The sequence below is a fragment of the Salmo salar genome, chromosome ssa20, assembly GCF_905237065.1.
Source record: "Salmo salar chromosome ssa20, Ssal_v3.1, whole genome shotgun sequence".
NCBI classification, from domain to species: domain Eukaryota; kingdom Metazoa; phylum Chordata; class Actinopteri; order Salmoniformes; family Salmonidae; genus Salmo; species Salmo salar.
The window spans coordinates 76,059,859-76,080,291 of record NC_059461.1 but is presented as its reverse complement, the minus strand read 5'-3'; the positions used below and the strand labels follow the sequence as shown (position 1 = coordinate 76,080,291).

General features: G+C 45.3%; 1 protein-coding gene across 3 annotated transcripts in view; it reads right to left on the bottom strand.

Moving 5' to 3' along the window:
• Nucleotides 1–1,370: 1,370 nt before the first annotated feature.
• Nucleotides 1,371–20,433, bottom strand: part of LOC106581351 (ephexin-1) — a 28,987-nt gene continuing 9,924 nt past the window's right edge. For 2 of the 3 annotated variants that reach the window (XM_014163353.2, XM_045703946.1), the window contains 14 exons: nt 16,330–16,444; nt 15,564–15,932; nt 14,799–14,884; nt 13,175–13,410; nt 12,865–13,025; nt 12,497–12,649; nt 7,817–7,946; nt 7,613–7,687; nt 5,519–5,608; nt 5,081–5,244; nt 4,673–4,831; nt 4,456–4,535; nt 3,026–3,130; nt 1,371–2,892 (listed from right to left, as the gene is read on the bottom strand). In XM_014163353.2, the coding sequence (XP_014018828.1) occupies nt 2,642–2,892; nt 3,026–3,130; nt 4,456–4,535; nt 4,673–4,831; nt 5,081–5,244; nt 5,519–5,608; nt 7,613–7,687; nt 7,817–7,946; nt 12,497–12,649; nt 12,865–13,025; nt 13,175–13,410; nt 14,799–14,884; nt 15,564–15,932; nt 16,330–16,444 (2,174 nt within the window). In that variant the 3' untranslated portion in view covers nt 1,371–2,641. Of the gene's footprint in view, nt 2,893–3,025; nt 3,131–4,385; nt 4,536–4,672; nt 4,832–5,080; nt 5,245–5,518; nt 5,609–7,612; nt 7,688–7,816; nt 7,947–12,496; nt 12,650–12,864; nt 13,026–13,174; nt 13,411–14,798; nt 14,885–15,563; nt 15,933–16,329; nt 16,445–20,433 lie in introns of those variants that run through there. The other variant, XM_045703945.1, reaches the window with a different exon arrangement.

Below are 20,433 nucleotides of genomic sequence, written 5' to 3'. Positions count from 1 at the left end.
GTCGTTACACTATGTAGCGAATATATACAAGAAGCGGGCATTTGAAAGGTCAATCGTATCATCTAATTAGATTGCAAACTGTTTTAATGCGCGGACTCTGTCTAAAACCTGTGATTCAGTATCATCTGCCATATCCTGGATTATACACGTCACAGTGTTATTGTAAAGTGGGATTTCACTGACCTTTGCAGCAGCAGTTGGGACTAAAACTTTTCGACAAGCATCCATGACTGAGGGCATGACTAGTGTTAGGGTTGAACTGGCTATTTGTATGCATAACCTTTATAATATACCGGGGAAGCTATGTTACAATTTTAAAGACAAGAAGAACTACAACCGGCAACAGGAAGTGCGTCACGACACTGGGATCAGCCTACACGCCGACGACAGGAGGAGCAAGTTTAAACCACGCTCCTCCTCCCTAGGACAGGCCAGCATTGAGCAGGAACTATCACTGTCAGAGTATAAAAGAGAGAATGATAGGATGTGTCGTTCTCTTCTTCTGTTTTGCCCTGCGAGGTATCACAGAGAGACCGTATACGAACGACACATTTACCATACACGTGTTTGCATTAATTAAAATACAGCTAAATCAGAAGTCACTATGTGCTGACTATTTTGTTCTATTACCAGAAACGAACTGTCGCAACATTAACACTAGCTTGTCAACTATAGTAAAAGGAGCCTGGCGCTTGGAAATGTTATGAGAGAGTACGAAGCCTTCAGTAAAGTGTCGTTGTCTGTAAAATTATTGCGCAGCATTTTTGTTTAGTTGGACATCTCATCTCTTTTTGGTAAAACAAAATCTCATATTTATACTTGAGATGGTGATGCTTTGTTTCTAAATGTCTGCGCATTTTCAATGGCTTCATAGCATCGTTTCTGAGGCAAGTCTGACAGACCGGTTTTGGTGTGCAGCTGTCATTTTAAACAAATCCAGGGAGAGAGAGTGAGCGTGCATGCTGCGCGGCAGGGCTATACTAGTATGTGTGTGTGCTTAGTGTAGCTATACTTCGTCATGGCAACACAATTAGTTTACTGCAGCCTCGGTTCAAAATATATCCCAACTTTATCCTAGACTGCAGCATGCATAGTTCAGCGCATTGCGCAAGTAGGCCTACCTCAAATTGGCCTATTTATTGAAGTCAAATATGCCACTGCCCCCCCCCCAAAAAGATATTCATGACAAATATTCCTCCACGGACCGGTTTTGTCTGGCTGCACTAGACTACCTGCCACCTTATTATATATTATACCATTATATATTAATAAATAATAGTAATGCTCAACAGTTCAGGTAGTATGTTAATAGATGGTATGTTTGTCTAATGTTTTGTAAACATTAATATTGTGTCAGGAAGACAAGGCTCTGATTCACCACCTGATAATCTTTATTCAGGGTAAAACATTTCTCCACATTACCAGGAAGTCATTCAGAGATAAACCTAAAACAGTGCTCAACACGTGGGCTAAATACCAGTCGAAACAGTTAAACACAAATAATTTCCATTTGAATTTCACATTTAGTTTTTATTAACAATAAATTACTTCTTACATAATGAAATTACACAATTATTTAGTAATTATTTAATCACATATTGAATATTCAAGGCTTACAATATACACATACTGTACTCATCACACACACACACGTTTTGTCACTCGCATGCCATTGCAGTTCTGTCAGTGTGCTGGCACATTCTGTGCAGATGCGTCAGGACCTGGTGTCTGTGGAGGGTTTTTGGTGTTAGACAGGTTGTGCTGGATTTCCCCAAGTGTTTGTGTGTGTGTGCGTGCATGCATGTGTAAGTAGCATATCAGTATTGGCGAGGGAACTGACCCCCAGAACACGTCCTCTGTGTAAGCAAGGCCTGTGATTCTGTAGTGCTCGTCTTCGCCAGTCGATTACCTCCATCCCAATACTGAGCACCCAGTCATGTGATTGTTCTCTTTACTATACAGAATCATGAAACATTCATGGTTAATTTCCATTCAATGCTGGTGGCCTGTTTTTAAAACTTGCTTCTTGAATGGTTTCAATAGAGGAGTTGCTCTTTACAAAAGGGTGGATCGCCAAGCCATTGTTCTGGGGGATTTAACTCTCAAGCAAAGAAGTGCTTTAAAAAAAATGAAAGCACAAAATCACACCCATGCAGTTGAGGCAAGGTTACGATACATTCACATGCTGCCATCCCCTTGAGAACTGTTTCTGTGGTTATCATCTTCTCCCATCACATGCATAGCTCCTGTTCCACCGGAGCCTTGTTTTACAGTTAGACTGTTAGTGCTGAATCATTCCACTGGAAGTAGTGTAAGACATGCAGTGTGTTGGAGTTATGGACGAAGTGCTCTGATCGTAGGACCCATCAGGGGAGCCTGGGACCCTAAACCCTGCAGCCTGGGACCCTAAACCCTGCAGCCTGGGACCCTAAATCCTGCAGCCTGGGGCCGTAAACCCTGGCACACCAAAACCACCGGAGAAGGGGAAACAGTTAACAGGAAATAATGTCATTGCATCACTTCCTCCAATGCAATCCCATGCTGAAATCACATGATCTCTGTCATTTGACCCATGTGGTCCAGTAAAGATTGGTTGGAACCCCCTGGCAGCAATCACTTTCAGAGTGGAATATTATGTGCTTCACTGCTCCTCCTCTGACTGGTCAGTCCAGGTACCAAAGAAGTTGGAGACTTTGGGTGTTTTGGGGGTGCGTCTGGCCCCCCTGGAGCCCAGTCTGGCCCCTGAGGAAGCACCCCCTCCCTGGGCCAGGTGGATCCTCTGGCACTCCCTGAGGTTCTGGGCCCGCACTTCCTGGTTCTGGATCTCCTCTACCACCCGACAGGGGAACCAGCCCCTCTCTCCATCATGGAGCCTCTCACCCATCATCCAGCCTGAGGGGGTGATAGAGAGGAAAAAGCGAGAGAGAGGGGAGAGGGAGAGATATTAAATAACAGGCAGCCTGGTGAATCTACAGTAGAGGTCCTAGTAATAACATCTCCCAGGAGATATGTTGTCTGGTCTCACCATCGTCTGTCCTCTCCAGGATGTTCAGCAAGTCAGCCATCTCAATGGACAGCTCATCTGGCTCCTGAGACGAGTACGACTGAATACATTGGACCTGGGGAGAAGCTGACCACACACACACCATGGCCCATTAATAGTATACACTATATACACAAAAGTATGTGGACACCCCTTCAAATTAGTGGATTTTGCTATTTCAACCACATTCGTTGCTGACAGGTTTAAAATAGAGCACAAAGCCATGCAATCTCCATAGACAAACAATGACAGTAGAACGGTCTTACTGAAGAGCTCAGTGACTTTCAAAGTGGCACCGTCATAGGATGCCATCTCAATTCGTCAAATTTCTGCCCTGCTGGGGCTTCCCTGGTCAACTACACTTATTGTGAAGTGGAAACGTTTAGGAGCAACAACGGCTCAGCCGCGAAGTGGTAGGCCACACAAGCCCACAGAACGGGACTGCTGAGTGCCTAAGTGCATAGCACATAAAAATCGTCTGTCCTCGGTTGCTACACTCACTACCGAGTTCCAAACTGCCTTTGGAAGCAACATCAGCACAAGAACTGTTCGTCGGGAGCATCATGAAATAGGTTTCCATGGCCGAGGAGCCACACACAAGCCTAAGATCACCATGCGCCATGCCAAGCATCAGCTGGAGTGGTGTAAAGCTCACTGCCATTGGACTCTGGAGCACTGGAAACGCGTTCTCTGGAGTGATGAATCACTCTTCCTCATCTGGCAGTCCGACGGACAAATCTGGGTTTGGCGGATGCTAGGACAACGCTACCTGCCCCAATGCATAGTGCCAACTGTTTGGTGGATGAGGAATAATGATCTGGGGCTGTTTTTCACGGTTCGGGCTAGGTCCCTTAGTTCCAGTGAAGAGAAATCTAAACTCAACAGCATACAATGACATTCTGGATGATTCTGTGCATCCTACTTTGTGGCAACAGTTTGGAGAAGGCCCTTTCCTGTTTCAGCATGACAACGTCCCTGTGTACAAAGCGCGGTCCATACCGAAATGGTTTGTTGAGATTGGTGTGTAAGAACTTGACTGGCCTGCACAGAGCCCTGACCTCAACCCCATCAAACACCTTTGAGATGAAATGGAATGCTGACTGCGAGCCTGGCCTAGTCGCCCAACATCACTAATAATATTGTGGCTGAATGGAAGCAAGTCCCCGCAGCAATGTTCCAACATCTAGTGGAAATCCCTTCCCAGAAGAGTGGAGGCTGTTATAGCAGCAAAGGGGGGGACCAACTCCATATTAATGCCCATGATTTTGGAATGAGATGTTCGACGAGCAGGTGTCCACATACTTTTGGTCATGTAGTGTATATACCACCTGGTATTTGGTACCTAAGAGTTCAGCTGTGAGTAGTGGATGTCATCTCTGAGTCGGTGTGTGTCATCTTTGTGTACGTCTCACCTGGTTGATGGGCGCTGGTGGACATGAATCGTGTGCGGCGATTTGGCGTGAGAGCACAAATCCACCGCAACTTATCACTCCTGGCAGCAGCACACAGGAACACATGGGAGATTGATTCGTTATAAACAATGACATACAGAGAAATACTGTACAGAGTACACTAGGTGCCGAGGGGTCTTGAGACTCATATATAATACTGTTAGTTGTAGTCACTCACATGCTGGAGGTCTTGAGCATGTAGTTGACAGGCCTCTCCTCCTGGTTCTCCAGGAGTTTCAGGTTGAACACATTGGCCAGCATCTGACCCTGGTCTTCCAGGTCCTCAGTCCTCAGCATAGCCCGTGTGCACGAGTCTAGCACCTGGAACTTCTCACCACTGACACACACATTTTATTCATATATATATATATATATATATATATATATATATATATATATATATAATAAACAAACAAACAAAGCCTGCTGTGAGCACAGGGCAGTTTGGCAGGTAGTAGACTTCGAAACTGCCTGTATACAAAATAATGTGACGTGGGGGGAGCAATAGAAAGTCCCAGACTGAAAGTGGGTGTGCTGTGACCACCAATGACCACTAGCTGTCTGTGTGATGATGCCATGTGCTGACCTGGAGCTGCGCTTGGTGATGAGCAGCAAGTTGTTGAAGAGGAACAGGTAGACAGGGTGGTGGAGCTTCTTGCTCCGCATGGTCCTAGTGCTCTTGGGCCCGGCCATCTGCTGCACCTCACCCTTCTTCAGCAACCAGCGGGAGTGGGAGATCACCGGCACCGACTGGAGGGAAAGGGTCACAGTTCACAAGGTCAGAGTTCAACTCAGGATTATTACAAATCATGGAGATCTCTTTTTCTTTTTTTTACAATATAGTTTTTATATTTGAAATGCCAACATTTTTGGTCCATCGACCTCCTTAAAGGATTCAAACAGACAATGACCCTAACTGCGATAGATAACCTTTGACTAAGTCTGTTTGTGCCAGTCTGGCAGTGTAACTGTTTTTCTATACAGAATATAGACATGTTGTCACATGACTGGCAGCTGCAGGTACCTTAGACTTGAACTCCAGTGTTTTCTCAATGCTGATGAGTTCCTCTGTACGACTCATCTTCCTCACACCCTCGTTGCACTCCTTCACAATCTGACATGCACACAAACAAACCATTAAATAAGGAACACATCCCAAGGCTCCCTTGGAATTGTTTTTAGTCAGTTAAAGACATGCTCCAGAACTTTGGCGACTAAGCATTTTTTAAACCTCCCGCTTTGACCTGGATGTGTCAATGTATAGTTTATGTAAGGGATAATCAACGAGGGGCTATGCGTTCTATGGAAAATAATGAATGACATGGAAGTTTTTAAAAGACGCGCTAAAGGAGTGGAACACCAAGTTGATTATCCCTTTAATACCATGGCTATAATTAAACACATTTGCCACTATAAATATGTTCATTTGCCAGTAGAAATGTGTTCAACACCCACTGAAGTATCTAGCAAGTTTACTAGATAGCTACAGTAGTTGCCATGGTAACCAAACAGACCCACTAGTTTAGCTAACCAAACCATCAGTCCTTGCTTGCTATTACGAAAATCGAATTCAACAGCAGCTCAAACAAAACATGTAAAAAGGAAATATAACCATTGAATTTTGACTTGCAAATATACCATGCGTTATAGGGACATAATGGGTACACTAGAATGCCCTTCAAGCCAATCAGAAAGGAGTATTCAACAATGCCATTGTACAAACATGCATAATCTATAAACAGAATTACTGTCTTACCTCAATTAGCCACAAATTCCCTAGTTTGAAAGCGACTGTTTACTGGAAGCTAAGCGGCGCCATTTTCCCTACATTTTCCCACATGGGGGCCAGCCCCCTAGCAATTCCAATTCTAGCCAATGAGCTTCAGCCCTCGCCATTTGAGAGGCAGCTAGCAAGGTGCACAGACAGAAGAGCGAGAGAGAGAGCAATGATGTGGTTAACATATCTGCACATATGTGACGTAGTACTACATTTTCGGGCACCACTTTTGGCTCGTGAGCGCTACTTTCAAAACTACTGGCAAAAATGTATACAAAAGTACCGGAGAGTCTTTTTAACAGAACATTACTGGGAGGTAAATAATATATTTACATTTTTATTACATTTAAGTCATTTAGCAGACGCTCTTATCCAGAGCGACTTACAAAATGGTGCATTCACCTTATGATATCCAGTGGAACAACCACTTTACAATAGTGCATCTAAATCTTTTAAGGGGGGGTTAGAAGGATTACTTTATCCTATCCTAAGTATTCCTTAAAGAGGTGGGGTTTCAGGTGTCTCCGGAAGGTGGTGATTGACTCCGCTGTCCTGGCGTCGTGAGGGAGCTTGTTCCACCATTGGGGTGCCAGAGCAGCGAACAGTTTTGACTGGGCTGAGCGGGAACTGTGCTTCCTCAGAGGTAGGGGGGCCAGCAGGCCAGTGGTGGATGAACGCAGTGCCCTTGTTTGGGTGTAGGGCCTGATCAGAGCCTGAAGGTATGGAGGTGCCGTTCCCTTCACAGCTCCGTAGGCAATCACCATGGTCTTGTAGCGGATGCGAGCTTCAACTGGAAGCCAGTGGAGAGAGCGGAGGAGCGGGGTGACGTGAGAGAACTTGGGAAGGTTGAACACCAGACGGGCTGCGGCGTTCTGGATGAGTTGTAGGGGTTTAATGGCACAGGCAGGGAGCCCAGCCAACAGCGAGTTGCAGTAATCCAGACGGGAGATGACAAGTGCCTGGATTAGGACCTGCGCCGCTTCCTGTGTGAGGCAGGGTCGTACTCTGCGAATATATGCAAAATGTGACGACGACAATTAACCTCATCATGACAATCATCATTCCATACAAAGCATAGAGAGGGGTGACAAGACTAAGTCTTCTCAACATGATGATGGCGATGATTGTTTTTTAATGTAACACTCAACACCATGACATGCCCTGAGCCAATAATCACCACCAGCACTACTTCCTCCAACACGCCCCAGGCCAGTACTGAACCAAATCCAGCATGCTTTCATCTCTCCCAGACTGGTTTGGTACTGTAAACTGGTTTGGTACTGTTACTGTACCTGCGTCAGTACTGGACCCAAGCAAAGTCAGCACCCCTCACTACTGTACCTGCTCCAGCTGCTGGTGAGCCTTGATGGCATTAGCCTCAATCTCTGAATACTCCTCTGCCTTCTTCAGAATGTTCTGCAAGCAAACACAGCATCAGAAGTTCAAAGCAAAACCTACATCCTGAATACTGATACTGCAATATGTTAGCACACAGTAAAGCATTATCACAACTATTATTAACTTTTAAAGAAGCACCATGTTTACCTGGACCAGCATTTTGAGTCGTGTGATCCTCTGGAAGGGGAGGATGAGGAAGGATGTGAAGGACAGGCCTCGGACACACGGATGGTTCTCCAGCTGAACCATGGCCTCGCGGAATAACTGATTTCCCTGTCTGGACAAAACACATGCATGTTCAAACCACCACAAAGACAGCCAACACAAAACACATGCATGTTCAAACCACCACAAAGACAGCCAACACAAAACACATGCATGTTCAAACAACCCCAGACTGAATCAGTGATGTTGTCTGACCCCATACGGTCTACGCAGAGAGTAGACAAGCTTCCGAGTTGATATATGTTGCAGCAGACTACTACATGAGCAACAAATCATCACACTGACGTCATCCAGGCAAGTCCAAAACACACAGACCACACAGATCCATCCTTCCATACAATGTGACCTACGGAAAACCACAGCCACCTGCTGACTATGACTTCACACTGTCTTGGCAGTACAACCAACTGCCCAGCAGAGGTCTCCCTCGCTAAAGTTAGCTTGATCTCTAGCTCAGCAAGCTTAGTTCTTTCCACACAGTGTTTAATAAAACTTAGAGAGTTTTCATAGAGAGGACAACAATCGCCTTTACAAAATTTTTACGCAAGCTACATGCAGCCTGTCAATAATCTGGTTAGGAATGAGAGGCATCAGTGAAAACCTCTTAAGAATCTCCCAGCCAGCAGGGCTAAACAGCTGCTCACACTAATGTCACCAATACCTTGGTGACTCAGAACACAGTCACTGACGTTCTATATGTCATTAATGGTCGTTAATGCTATGCCGATGATCGCTATATCACATTATATGGAATATGTCAATACAGCACATACCGGTAACTGCCAAAATAATGGAAACACTTGAGTAAATGATGGATACAAAGTACATTGAAAGTAAGTGCTTCCACACAGGTGTTGTTCCTGAGTTAATGAAGCTATTAACATCCCATTGTGCTTAGGTTCACGTATAAAAATGCTGGGTAGTTCATTCTTTTGGCTACCATGGCTATTCCCCCAAAGGATGACAACGCCCCCACGATTGGCCACTGAATGGTTTGATGGAAGAATGGTGTCGCATCCCTCCAACAGAGTTCCAGACACATGTAGAATCTATGCCACGGTACATTGAAGCTGTTCTGGCTCATGGTGGCCCCACACCGTATTAAATCAAATAAAACGTTATTTGTCACATGCGCCGAATACAACAGGTGTAGATCTTACAGTGAAATGCGTACCTTACAAGCCCTTAACCAACAATGCAGTTAAGAAAATTGAGTGTTAAGAAAATATTTACTAAAATCAACTGAAGCAAAAAAAATTAAAAATAAAAATAAACAGTAACAAGGCTATATACAGGGGGTACTGGTACCGAGTCAATGTGCGGGGCTACAGGTTAGTTGATGTAATTGATGTAATATGTACATGTAGGTAGAGGTAAAGGGACTATACATAGATAATCAACAGAGAGTAGCAGCAGCGTAAAAATGGAGGTGGGTCAATGCAAATAGTCCAGGTAGTCATTTGATAAGCTGTTCAGGAGTCTTATGGCTTGGGGGTAGCAGCTGTTAAGAAGCCTTTTGGACCTAGACTTGGCGCTCCGGTACCGCTTGCCGTGCGGTAGCAGAGAGAACAGTCTATTACTCGGGTGGCTGGAGTCTTTGGCAATTTTTAGGGCCTTCCTCTGACACCGCCTGGTATAGAGGTCCTGGATGGCAGGATGCTTGGCTCCAGTGATGTACTGGGCCGTACGCACTACCCTCTGTAGTGCCTTGCGATCGGAGGCCGAGCAGTTGCCTTATCATGTCAGGATGCTCTCGATGGTGCAGCTGTAGAACTTTAAGGATCTGAGGACCCATGCTAAATATTTTCAGTCTCCTGAGGGGTAATAGGCGTTGTCGTGCCTTCTTCACAACTGTCTTGGTGTGTTTGGACCATGATAGTTTGTTGGTGATGTGGACATCAAGGATCTTGAAGCTCTCAACCTGCTCCATTACAGCCCCATCGATGAGAATGGGGGCGTGCTCAGTCCTCATTATCCTGTAGTCCACCATCATCTCATTTGTCTTGATCACGTTGAGGGAGATGTTGTTGTCCTGGCACCACATGGCCAGGTCTCTGACCTCCTCCCTATAGGCTGTCTCATCGTTGTCAGTGATCAGGCCTACCACTGTTGTGTCAATGACAAACTTGATGATGGTGTTGGAGTCGTGCCTGGCCGTGCAGTCATGAGTGAACAGGGAGTACATGAGGGGACTGAGCACGTTCATTTTGTGGAATTTCTTTCTTTCTTAATGCGTTTGAGACAATCAGTTGTGTTGTGACAAGGTAGGGATGGTATACAGAACATAGCCCTATTTGGTAAAAGATCAAGTCCATATTATGTCAAAAACAGCTCAAATAAGCAAAGAGAAATGACAGTCCATCATTACTTTAAGACATTTAGGTCAGTCATTACAGAACATTTCAAGAACTTTGAAAGTATCTTCAAGTGCAGTCGCAAAAACCATCAAGCACTATGATGAAACTTGCTCTCATGAGGACCGCCCAAGGAAAGGAAGACCGAGAGTTAACTCTGCTGCAGAGGAGTGCTTTGCAGAGTTCAAATAACAGACATCTCAACATCAACTGTTCAGAGGAGACTGGGTAAATCAGGCCTTCATGGTCAAATTGCTGCAAAGAAACCACTACTAAAGGAAACCAATAAGAAGAACGGACTTGCTTGGGCCAAGAAACATGAGCAATGGACATTAAAACGGTGGAAATCTGTCCTTTGGTCTGATGAGTTCAAATTTGATATTTTTGGTTCCAACTGCCGTGTCTTTGTGAGACGCAGAGTAGCTGAACGGATGATCTCCGCATGTGTGGTTCCCACTGTGAAGCATGGAGGAGGAGCTGTGATGGTGTGGGGGGGCTTTGCTGGTGACACTGTCAATGATTTATTTATAATTCAAGGCACACTTAACCAGCATGGCCACAGCATTCTGCAGCGATACACCATCCCATCTGGGTTGCGCTTAGTGGGTCTATCATTTGTTTTTCAACAGGAAAATGACCCAACACACCTCCAGACTGTGTAAGCGCTATTTGATCAAGTGATGGAGTGCTGCATCAGATGACCTAGCCTCCATAATCACCCAACCTCAACCCAATTGAGACGGTTTGGGATGAGTTGGACCGCAGAGTGAAGGAAAAGCAGCCAACAAGTGCTCAGCATATGTGGGAACTCCTTCAACACTTTTGGAAAAGTATTCCAGGCAAAGCTGGTTGAGAGAATCCCAAGAGTGTGCAAAGCTGTCATCAAGGCAAAGGGTGGCTATGTTGAAGAATCTCAAATATAAAATATGTTTTGATTTGTTTAACACTTTTTTGGTTACTACATGATTCCATATGTGTTATTTCATAGTTTTCATGTCTTCACTATTATTCTACAATGTACATTTACATTTACATTTAAGTCATTTAGCAGACGCTCTTATCCAGAGCGACTTACAAATTGGTGCATTCACCTTATAATATCCAGTGGAACAACCACTTTACAATAGTGCATCTAAATCTTTTAAGGGGGGGGTTAGAAGGATTACTTTATCCTATCCCAGGTATTCCTTGAAGAGGTGGGGTTTCAGGTGTCTCCGGAAGGTGGTGATTGACTCCGCTGTCCTGGCGTCGTGAGGGAGCTTGTTCCACCATTGGGGTGCCAGAGCAGCAAACAGTTTTGACTGGGCTGAGCGGGAACTGTGCTTCCTCAGAGGTAGGGAGGCGAGCAGGCCAGAGGTGGATGAACGGAGTGCCCTTGTTTGTAGAAAATAAAGAAAAACCCTTGAATGAGTAGGTGTCTCCAAACTTTTGACTGGTGTTTGAGATATATATATATATCTATAGGCACAGAGACCAATCAGCCCAGACACAAGTAGGGACACACACGGACACACGGACACACACACACACACACACACACACACACACACACACACACACACACACACACACACACACACACACACACACACACACACACACACACACACACACACACACACACACACAGATAGAGGGGTGAAGTGTGTGTGTGTGTGTGTGCTTCATCCAGATCAGGACAGGTGAACAAAATGTTATTCAATGCAGAGGTGTTCTGTTGTTATCATAGACACAGCTCAAGGTTCTTTCTCAAGGATTTGTTCTGTTCAGTCACTATGATGGACAGCCACTTTCCACTGTGCTGAAAGTCATGTGTTATTCTGTCAGGTATGCTGTCATACAACTCACAGACCATCATTTTATTCAGTGAGTACACATACAGTACATAGGTCTACTGCGCATAAACCACATAGATAGTCTTACTCAACAGGCAACTCTAAATTGAAAACGATGATCTGTGATGATCAACAGTTTGGCACAGCTGCCATACCAACCACAACACCATCTCTATTGTATTACTGCACAGAGAGGTTATACAACATATGGTACTACTGTAGACATTAGTTGGAGGGGTACCCACAGAGAGGTTATGCCAAATATTGTACTGCTGTAGACATTAGTTGGAGGGGTACCCACAGAGAGGTTATGCCAAATATTGTACTGCTGTAGACATTAGTTGGAGGGGTACCCACAGAGAGGTTATGCCAAATATTGTACTGCTGTAGACATTAGTTGGAGGGGTACCCACAGAATGCGTCGGTAGTTCTTCTCCTGATACACCTGGTTGATGACGTAGGTGATAAAGACATGGAAGTGGTTGACGGCGTGCTGGTGGACGATGTCACACACCTCTGAGATCTGGAGGGACTGTTCGATGCGGTTCTCCAGGTCCATTAGGAACCTAAGGAAGGATGAATAGTATGACGTCAGCAGCAGGGGACAGGTGAATAAATATCACCATACAACTATTACAGTATGATATGGAATGAAAGATGATTAAGGACTTGTTTGCTTTTTACTTTCAGAAAGCTTAACAGCAGTTTAGTGGGGTCAGTAATCAAACATTGCAGAGAGGATGGGGGGCTGATTAGTCACAGACACAAACGCTTCTCTTACCTCTCGCTGGCCTTCATCACCTCCTCAATGTTGGAGAACAGGAAGTGCATGTCTGATTGGCTGAGTGTGTTGACCAGCACAGGGTTCTTCAGGAAGTGGGTCTCCAGCACCTCCAGACTCTTGTAGTAGGACGCCTCTGAGGTTACCAGCTCAAACATGGCCTAGAGAAGAGAGAGAGGACACAGGTCAAGAAGGCACTCACTTACCATTCAGGTAAGACCTCTCTGAACTTTTACCCTACAGTATAACCTTTCACCTCTCTCTCTGCTGTACAGCCCTTCCCTCTACTGTATGACCTTTGATCTCACACCTCTTGTATGATGATCTCTCTCTGCGGTAGCTGGGTGAGCAGGCCGCTCTGCTGCACAACCTCCAGGTTCTGCCACAGACTCAGAGAGCGGGAGTTGTTCCTCAGCTGCAGCTGCAGGGCTGGTGGGGACGTCACCCCTAACCCTGCGCTGACCCCATAGGTCAACCCTTCCTGCTGCCGTCGCTGCTCGATCTCCTGCTGCTTGGATGTGTCCCGGTACTCCTGGTACAGGAAGGCTGGAGGGAGAAAAGGGACAAAATAGAAAGAAAAAAGACAGAAGGAAGACAACATGAGTCTGAGCACATGGTCAGGTTTGGTTTGATAACAATATTATATTATTAGGGATATTTAGCAGACACTTTAGTCTGAAGCCACATCACACAGCATATGTGGCCCATGGGGGAATCAAACTTATAACTCACAACTACACTTTGGTGTCTTTACATTGACCCCCGTTACCTAGAACTAAAATGTTCCCTTTATATTTATGTGAAATCGTAGAGTTGTAACTACATGAGTTATTGTGTACAGTCAATTTGGAAGGAATGGATCTCATCTCCTTTGAAAGAATGGATCTCATCTCTTATGAAAGAATGGATCTCATCTCCTTTGCATATTGGCAGGCCACCAATGGCTGACTGACTTCACATTTCTCTATCAGTCCTCTTTACCTTTCCCTCAGCCAGTTTCAGGTGAAAGAGGGCTGGATATTTGCACATTGATAAGCGAGGTGGTTAGCTGTGGAGGAGAACATTGGCACTGTGTGTATATGTGTGTGTGCGTGCACGCATGCATGTGTGAGTGTGTTCTGTCCTCTCACCCTACATAGAGGTTAAGGTGACGTTGAACAGCAGGAAACAGTTGCATAAGCCCCCTTAGTCAGATTCAAATGCTAACCTATTGTAGGTGGGCGTCTGGTATTGACACTTATATAAGAGGGAGAGAGAGAAAAGAGGGATATAAAGACAGGCAGAGCGAGAGATGGAGAGAGAGGGTAAGATTGAGAGAGAAGGAGAAAGAGGCATGCTTGAACCAACATGTTGACAAGAAGCACTTTTGCCTGAGTTCTTCTATTAATGCATCTGTTCAAAGGACATCCTTTTATTTACACATACAGAACAGGTGTGCAGCACATGATCTTTCACCCTGCAAGTGTGCAGCACCTGACCTTTGACCTTGCTCTGAACTCATCTATACCCATTACTGTAAGTACAGAGAACAGAGCCCCGCCACACACTAAACTTAACCTTCAACCTTGACGGATGCACAGTGAAGTTTTAAGTGATAGATGGATGCAACTTCAGGGAAATCTTGTTATTTTTAAGGCAATGTCATTGTTAACAGCAGTGTGTGTGTGTGTGTGTGTGTGTGTGTGTGTGTGTGTGTGTGTGTGTGTGTGTGTGTGTGTGTGTGTGTGTGTGTGTGTGTGTGTATACCTGCATTGATGCGTGTACCTGCATGTGTTTGTGTGTACCACTATCTGCGCATGTGTGTGTGGTGGAACAGAGAATATCATTATGTCAGTGCAGCAGCAGCTCTGGAGGTTGAAGTGCTGTGGGTGGAATACATATGTTACCTCCAACTTGCATGGAATTGACAGTTCTACTGGCTACATTTTTCTCACCAATGTTCTTGACAATGTTGAGACTGTAGCAGATGGATTCTATTTTCAATGGTGTTGAGCCCTTTCTTTCCCCATTGCTCACCAAACTGAGTAGAGAAAGAGAGAATGAGAGAAAGAAAGAAAAATAAAGACGAGAGATGAGCAAGGAGATGCTTTGACGTCAACGGCAAAGCACTGTTCATCCTATAATTTACAACAATTCGAGGACAATCATTGGAGCATCTGGAGGTCTATGAGAGTCAGATTGAGAGCACTTCATTTCACATTGTCCAAATACCATCTGTTCATTATGTGTGGCCTCCTGACACTGCATGAGAAATGTTAGATATTCACATCTCAACAGGCTACCAATAGATCCTTGTTCCCACAGACATTCCTTCTATGTGAGATTCCATCCTCAAAATCAATAATATGCATTTTAAAAAGAAGATTCACATAAAATAAGGAATATATTCATGCCGCAAGATTTAAACCAGAGCCCAGGGACTCCTTTTTGCTACCAAGATGGATTTGATAGAAGGTACAGAAATGCTGCAACTCACAAAAAAGAAATCTGAGGACTACATGTCTATCTCCACATTGCCTAGCTCACTACGTACTGTTTTAGTACTTCACTGAGCACCTCTTCAATAAGCTCACCCTCTTCAGCATATTATTACACAGAAATAAATCACCTGCAACATACTGCACTTTCACTAATCAATTGCCAATTAGCACATAATAACCACTTGCAGAACCCAACAGTTCTTCTCCCCATCTTTTTACCTGAGTTTGACTCCCTCTACATCGACCCCCTCTTCCGCTGGTTGCGGTGACTGTGTGTCCCCTCCGGGCTCCCGTACAGAGCAGGCGGCGATGCATTCTGAGAGGCTCTCCATGTCTTCAGTGTGTGCGCGCATGCCATGTGTCCGGTACAACAGAGCGCTAGAAACGGAGATGGAGGAAGTGGAGCCCCCTCCACACTGACCGCTAGCTGGAGAAGCATATACGCTCTTCCTCCCTCCTCCTCCTCCTCCTCCGCTCCTCATCCAAAGAGGGGAAGAGGCCCCGCTAGAAAGTATGTGTGGGCTCCTGGGCTCCCCGTTGCTTGGCAACGCAGTTCCAGAATGGAGTGGACGTGGAGATGTTGGCATACTATATACAACAGGTACACAGTAATAAGCAGCTGCAATAACAATAAGCAAAAGAGATATCTCTACTTGAAGATGAGGCAAATATAACTCTAACTGTATTACAGTAACAAAAAAAGTATGAAAATGTATGCACTCAATACTTTAAGTCACTCTATATAAGAGCATCTGCTAAATTACTAAAATGTAAATTTAACTGTAACACACTCAGAAAACAGATATTTCTTGACACAATATATGGGACAAAGAGCAGTGCAGCTTGCTCTAGGCTCATATCTCACTCAATGGAAAGGCAGCTCATAAAAGATGGGTATAAATTGGTTGCTTCTCAGTTTGAGTGTGTGTCTGCGTGTGAGTGTCTGGGTTTGAATCAGTCTGGCCTGGCTTATGGCAAGGCTCACCGTCGTGCCCGGGGAGATAGGGGAGTTTTCTGGAGATCAGGGACACTGAGGGTGCTGCTGCCTGACCTGCTGGCTGGGCTGGGCTCCGGGCCAGGCCTCAGAGAGACTGCAGGGCCTGAAAGAGGGAGAGAGAAGATAATTAAGGGAAAGGGGTGTGAGCAAAGAGGAAACATACTCTAGCTCCATTTTCCTCTATTAAAACACACACACACACACACACACACACACACACACACACACACACACACACACACACACACACACACACACAGGGCTGATTGGCAGGTGGTCATGACTTTGAAACTTCCTTTAAATGGAAGAATGTGTTGCTAGGAGAGAGAGTGTTTGAGTGTTGGATTGAGAGAGAGTGTTTTCACGTGAATAACTGGGTTTTCCTCTCAGTGCTGAACTAGTCTACTTAGTGATTGTTTTTCAATGGCACTGTTTGCCTAGCAGCTCCATTCTGGTTCTATAAAAGCTGCTGCACCACTGACTAACACCGTTCAGGCCTGATTTTCCTCTGGCAAACTGACACCAAGTGGGTGTGTTAAGTGAGTGATTATCTCACGAGAACACTCACACAGTGAAATTTGATTTAGTCAGCTTTAAGCTCTTGATAAACAGCTGTGTGAATCCAATTTAACAAAAGAGACATTGAGATGTGTCAACAATTGTCTATACAACTAAAACAAAAGGACAATATTATATTTTGAATGTGGTACATGAGGTCACAAACACATTGGACTTTCGGGGTGGTAGCATTTTTGGTCAGGAAACTCGTCCTTAGCTAGCTGAATCCTCTACTTCCTGGTTGCTGACTCAGACAGACCATAATATTAACCCAGAACTCCTCAGAAGAGTATAAGCTTGGCAGACTATCACTGTCACCACTTAAAGGATTAAGGGAATAAGGTAAATCGAGTAGGGAGATGATGGGATAGCGTTATAAGATTCTGGCCAATGGGCATACAGTTTGAACTTTCTCAACACTCCAGTGGCCAAGGTACCTCCTGTTCTTTGACCTATCTAATCTTCACTGACATGAAAGAGCTTGATAGGTCAGTGCTATCCAGAATCCTTGGGATGTTCCTACCCTAAACCTTAACCCTTACTTTAACCATTTAAAAATGTCAATTTTAATGAGGTAGGGACTTTCCAAGGACCTCAGATTACATGGACCAATCTGGATAGCTAGCCTTCAAATTCCCCTTTTCTGAGATTACCTCCTGCTTATTTGGGGTCAATTGCTTCCATATGTTCCAGGTTATTGTTGTTACAGAAGTTCTATTCACCCACCCATTAAGTAATGAATGATACGCATCAGTTAAGTGCCACCTTTTTCTGCTGATCTAAGACCACAGAGGGCAAAGGCACATGTTGTTCTAGTTGATAATGCCCAAGAAGCCGGTGTTTGGAGGATATATTGGCACGGGTTCGTCTTGGACAGGTAACCATACCAATATATCCTCCAAACACCAGCTTCTCTGGCATTATCACTTTCATACAACGGGTTACCAACATGTTCAAATAATGATTGACATATTTTCATTGAAATCTTTATGAACTTATTCATACTCTTTAATACTTCCATGAGATATAGTCCAGACACAAATCAATGGTTGGTACCCAAGCCAGCTTGTCATTCGTTCTATCGGTTGCCAGAGAGGCAACACAGGCATTACGTTTTTTTTGTTCTACATCTATGGACACGACCCAGTCGTTCGTTCTAAAATGTTCCGTTGCCATGATGGTTGGTAACGTTCTTATCCCTTGCTTGCTAGCTAGCCAACTAACACAGTCACGCCTAACAGTGTAGCCAGAATAACAGCAAAGTAGCTGCATTTGGGTTTAATCTCTTGTCTAGTGATTTTTTGGGGATATATCCATAACAATGAGCTAATGAGCAGCTGGAGATCGAATTTAAATGTTGAAACAATGTTGCAAATATCAGAGAGACAGCCAGCAAGGTAATTACAAATCTCCAATGTTGAAAACCCAAATGCTTGTCTAGAAGAAACAGGAGATAATGTCTAGACACTTTTGACAGTGTAGATCTAGTATATAAATGGCCTGGTTTAGCTGATAAGACAGTGGATTGCGCAGTCAGATGGAACAGAGTAAATAGGCATTTCAACATCATAGATTTACCTGGCGGTAACTTCACCTCAGTAGCTATGAAACAGCCAGTCCAGTCTCACACACACACCTCAGTAGCTATGAAACAGCCAGTCCAGTCCCACACACACCTCAGTAGCTATGAAACAGCCAGTCCAGTCTCACACACACCTCAGTAGCTATAAAACAGCCAGTCCAGTCCCACACACACCTCAGTAGCTATGAAACAGCCAGTCCAGTCCCACACACCTCAGTAGCTATAAAACAGCCAGTCCAGTCTCACACACACCTCAGTAGCTATGAAACAGCCAGTCCAGTCCCACACACACCTCAGTAGCTATGAAACAGCCAGTCCAGTCCCACACACACCTCAGTAGCTATAAAACAGCCAGTCCAGTCCCACACACACCTCAGTAGCTATGAAACAGCCAGTCCAGTCCCACACACCTCAGTAGCTATAAAACAGCCAGTCCAGTCTCACACACACCTCAGTAGCTATGAAACAGCCAGTCCAGTCTCACACACACCTCAGTAGCTATGAAACAGCCAGTCCAGTCTCACACACACCTCAGTAGCTATGAAACAGCCAGTCCAGTCCCACACACACCTCAGTAGCTATGAAACAGCCAGTCCAGTCCCACACACACCTCAGTAGCTATAAAACAGCCAGTCCAGTCCCACACACACCTCAGTAGCTATGAAACAGCCAGTCCAGTCCCACACACCTCAGTAGCTATAAAACAGCCAGTCCAGTCTCACACACACACCTCAGTAGCTATGAAACAGCCAGTCCAGTCTCACACACACCTCAGTAGCTATGAAACAGCCAGTCCAGTCCCACACACACCTCAGTAGCTATAAAACAGCCAGTCCAGTCTCACACACACCTCAGTAGCTATGAAACAGCCAGTCCAGTCCCACACACACCTCAGTAGCTATAAAACAGCCAGTCCAGTCCCACACACCTCAGTAGCTATGAAACAGCCAGTCCAGTCCCACACACACCTCAGTAGCTATGAAACAGCCAGTCCAGTCTCACACACACCTCAGTAGCTATGAAACAGCCAGTCCAGTCCCACACACACCTCAGTAGCTATAAAACAGCCAGTCCAGTCCCACACACACCTCAGTAGCTATGAAACAGCCAGTCCAGTCTCACACACACCTCAGTAGCTATGAAACAGCCAGTCCAGTCTCACACACACCTCAGTAGCTATGAAACAGCCAGTCCAGTCTCACACACACCTCAGTAGCTATGAAACAGCCAGTCCAGTCCCACACACACCTCAGTAGCTATGAAACAGCCAGTCCAGTCCCACACACACCTCAGTAGCTATGAAACAGCCAGTCCAGTCCCCCACACACACACACACACACCTCAGCAGCTAGGAAACAGCCAGTCCAGTCCCCCCCCCACACACACACACACACCTCAGCAGCTAGGAAACAGCCAGTCCAGTCCCACACACACACACACATCTCAGTAGCTATGAAACAGCCAGTCCAGTCCCACACACACACACACACACCTCAGTAGCTAGGAAACAGCCAGTCCAGTCCCACACACACACACACACACACACCTCAGTAGCTATGAAAAAGCCAGTCCCACACACACACACCTCAGCAGCTAGGAAACAGCCAGTCCAGTCCCACACACACCTCAGTAGCAATGAAACAGTCAACCCAGTCCCATACACCTCAGTAGCTATGAAACAGCCAGTCCAGTCCCCCCCCCCCCCCCCCACACACACACACACACACACACACACACACACAACCTCAGTAGCTATGAAACAGCCAGTCCAGTCCCCCACACACACACACACACCTCAGTAGCTATGAAACAGCCAGTCCAGTCCCACACACACACACACACACCTCAGTAGCTATGAAACAGCCAGTCCCACACACACACACACACACACACACACACCTCAGTAGCTATGAAACAGCCAGTCCCCCACACACACACACACACACACCTCA